The 2,236-nt window shown below is 57.2% G+C and overlaps 1 protein-coding gene across 1 annotated transcript; it reads right to left on the bottom strand.

Moving 5' to 3' along the window:
- Positions 1-259: 259 nt before the first annotated feature.
- Positions 260-1,944, bottom strand: LOC125506418 (bisdemethoxycurcumin synthase-like). The gene is made up of 2 exons (XM_048671233.2): positions 1,696-1,944; positions 260-1,587 (listed from the first exon to the last, which is right to left on the bottom strand). Exons 1-2 carry the CDS (start codon positions 1,871-1,873, stop codon positions 572-574), a joined length of 1,194 nt encoding a protein of 397 aa, XP_048527190.1. The 5' UTR covers positions 1,874-1,944; the 3' UTR covers positions 260-571.
- Positions 1,945-2,236: the final 292 nt, after the last annotated feature.

The raw sequence follows: 2,236 nt of genomic DNA, 5'->3' as shown, positions 1-2,236 counted from the left end.
ACGGATTTCCAATTCTCTTGCTACTTGCTTGATATTCAAAAACCAAAATATGTAACTATTCTTAGCTTTGAGTTGCAGTCAAGCCCTCCGAGAGGCTGAACGAACATCGCCCGAAAGACTGAAATAAATCCAAAAAAATATGAGCACCTAACTAGGACAATCCTGGTGGGCTGGTACCACCACAAATAACCTAACCATCTGAGCTAGGCTCAGTTTGCATCTTTTACGTACCTTGATTACATACAGGTGCATATAGCTAGAAAACAAAATATTTGGAGTGCCTTTATATAGGTCTGCATTTTATTTAACCCATTTACTCATTTTTTGAATCATATTACACCCAGGTACATAATTAGGAGTAGCTAGTTTAGTGGGACATGGCTGGACTGAAAGCTTAGGTGCATGACTGACAGAGATATATATGTGACGTGGCCGTCTGCCTTCTTTGACTACTAGTTGGCTGATGACTTGTGCACTTTGTATGGCACACGCGTACACACAAATACGTATACCTATATAAGTAGCCCTGGGATGAATATGGGCACCGGCCGTGGATGGATGGACCATCTAGCTAGCGTGGACAGCGGAGCACCATGGCCTCGATCGTGATTCCCGGTCCGAAGGCCAGCAGTGCACCCCACTCCGGCAGCGGGCTCCGGCCCCGGCGCAGCTCGTCAAGCACGAACACGATCGTGGCGCCGCTCATGTTGCCGTACTCGCGGAGCACATGCCGGCTGGCCGCCAGCTTCTCCGGCTCCAGCATCAGCACCTTGTTTATGTTATCCAGGATCGGACGGCCTCCTGGGTGCACCGCCCAGAAGAGGTCGTTCCACCTCCCGTTCCCATTCCCAGAGCATGGGGATGGCGGAGGAGCAGCACCACCGTCGTCGTCGTCGACAATGGCGCTACGGAATGCGTCGAGGAGGCATTGCTCCACGTTCTGCCCGACGAGCGTGGGCACCTGGATGGCCAGGTGGAAGTCGACGCCGCCCCCGGAGACCCGCATGCCCAGCGCGTGCTCGGTCCTGGGAATCGTGGTCTGCGTGGCGGAGACCATCTCGAAGATCGGGCGCCGCTCGCCGTCGAGGAAAGGGCCGGCCCCGACGACGACGGCGCCCGCTCCGTCCCCGAACAGCGCGTGGCCGACGATGTTGCCGCCGTCGGGCGCTCCGAAGCAGACGAGCGTCATCTCGGAGCAGGCGACGAGGACGCGCGCGCCGCGGTTGTTCTCGGCCAGCTCCTTGGCGAGGCTCAGCGCCCTGCCGCCGCCGTAGCAGCCGTGGAGGCTGAGCATGGTGCGGCTCACCGTGGGGCGGAGGCCCAGCAGCGTGGCCAGCCGGAGGTCGGCGGTGGGGGCCTGGCAGGCGGAGTAGGTGCTGAAGACGAGGTGGGTGATGTCAGCGGTCGGGCGGCCCCACTCGGCGATGGCCTTGGCCGCGGCGCACTGCGCCAGCTTCGGCACGGCGTCGGCTGTCATGTCCACGCGGGTGTCCAGCGACGGCAGCTCCCTGTCGAACAGCTCCGGGTGCGCGGCCAGCGTCTCCTCCGTCAGGTGGAAGTGCCGCCTCTCGATGCCGGATTTTTCGCCTGCAAGAACAGAATAAGTACAATTCAATTGTTCGTTGGAAAAGCATGCATGCATGCATGCAGAGTATGGTCGGTGACGTCCAAAAAGAAACATAGTAGTAGTAGTACAGATTCTCTTGAGCTTCTCCTTGAGTTCAGGCAGATGGTCGCTGTTGGTGACGCGGAAGAGGTTCTCGGCGAAGACGTCCTGGGGCACTAGGAGGCCGGTCGGGTTCGCCGTACCGATGCCGAGCATGGCCGCGTGCCGCCGCGCCGCCGCCCCACCGCTGGTTCCGCTGCTTTCCATGGCCGGCCGATCTTTTGGAAGACTACTACTTGCTGCACGCACGTACGTATGAACTTAGTTGCTTGTGAATCTTCAGGTGAGTGTGTGTCTAAGTGATCCGTCAGGCTCGGGCTTTATAGTAGTGGCTGGCTGCACGCGCGAGCAACCACCTGGTCTGCATGTCATTAATGAATCTTCACCTCAGGTGCAGCTTTCGGAGCAGCATCCAAAACGGTTGGGCGGGAATGTTTCGGCCAAGAAATGGGCAAAGCTCAACTCCATTTGGCTCTCACCAATTCCATGGAAGTGGAAGTGAGTAGGTGAAAATTCCTTAAAGTTCTATCGTAGACATGGGGATTTGAAACAGTTGAGTTTTTTTTCGGG

The sequence above is a fragment of the Triticum urartu genome, chromosome 5A (assembly GCF_056163025.1).
Source record: "Triticum urartu cultivar PI428250 chromosome 5A, HENAU_Tu73, whole genome shotgun sequence".
In the NCBI taxonomy this organism is placed as follows: Eukaryota; Viridiplantae; Streptophyta; class Magnoliopsida; order Poales; family Poaceae; genus Triticum; species Triticum urartu.
The sequence above is the reverse complement of the archived record's forward strand: the minus strand, read 5'-3'. Positions and strand labels throughout refer to the sequence as shown.

Bases quoted from the DNA above. Each gene is read 5' to 3' on its own strand.
- LOC125506418 (XM_048671233.2), bottom strand. From the start codon at position 1,873: ATGGAAAGCAGCGGAACCAGCGGTGGGGCGGCGGCGCGGCGGCACGCG. The intron at 1,588-1,695 runs GTACTACTACTA...CTGTTCTTGCAG, and splicing joins GGAGAAGCTCAAGAGAATCT to GCGAAAAATCCGGCATCGAG.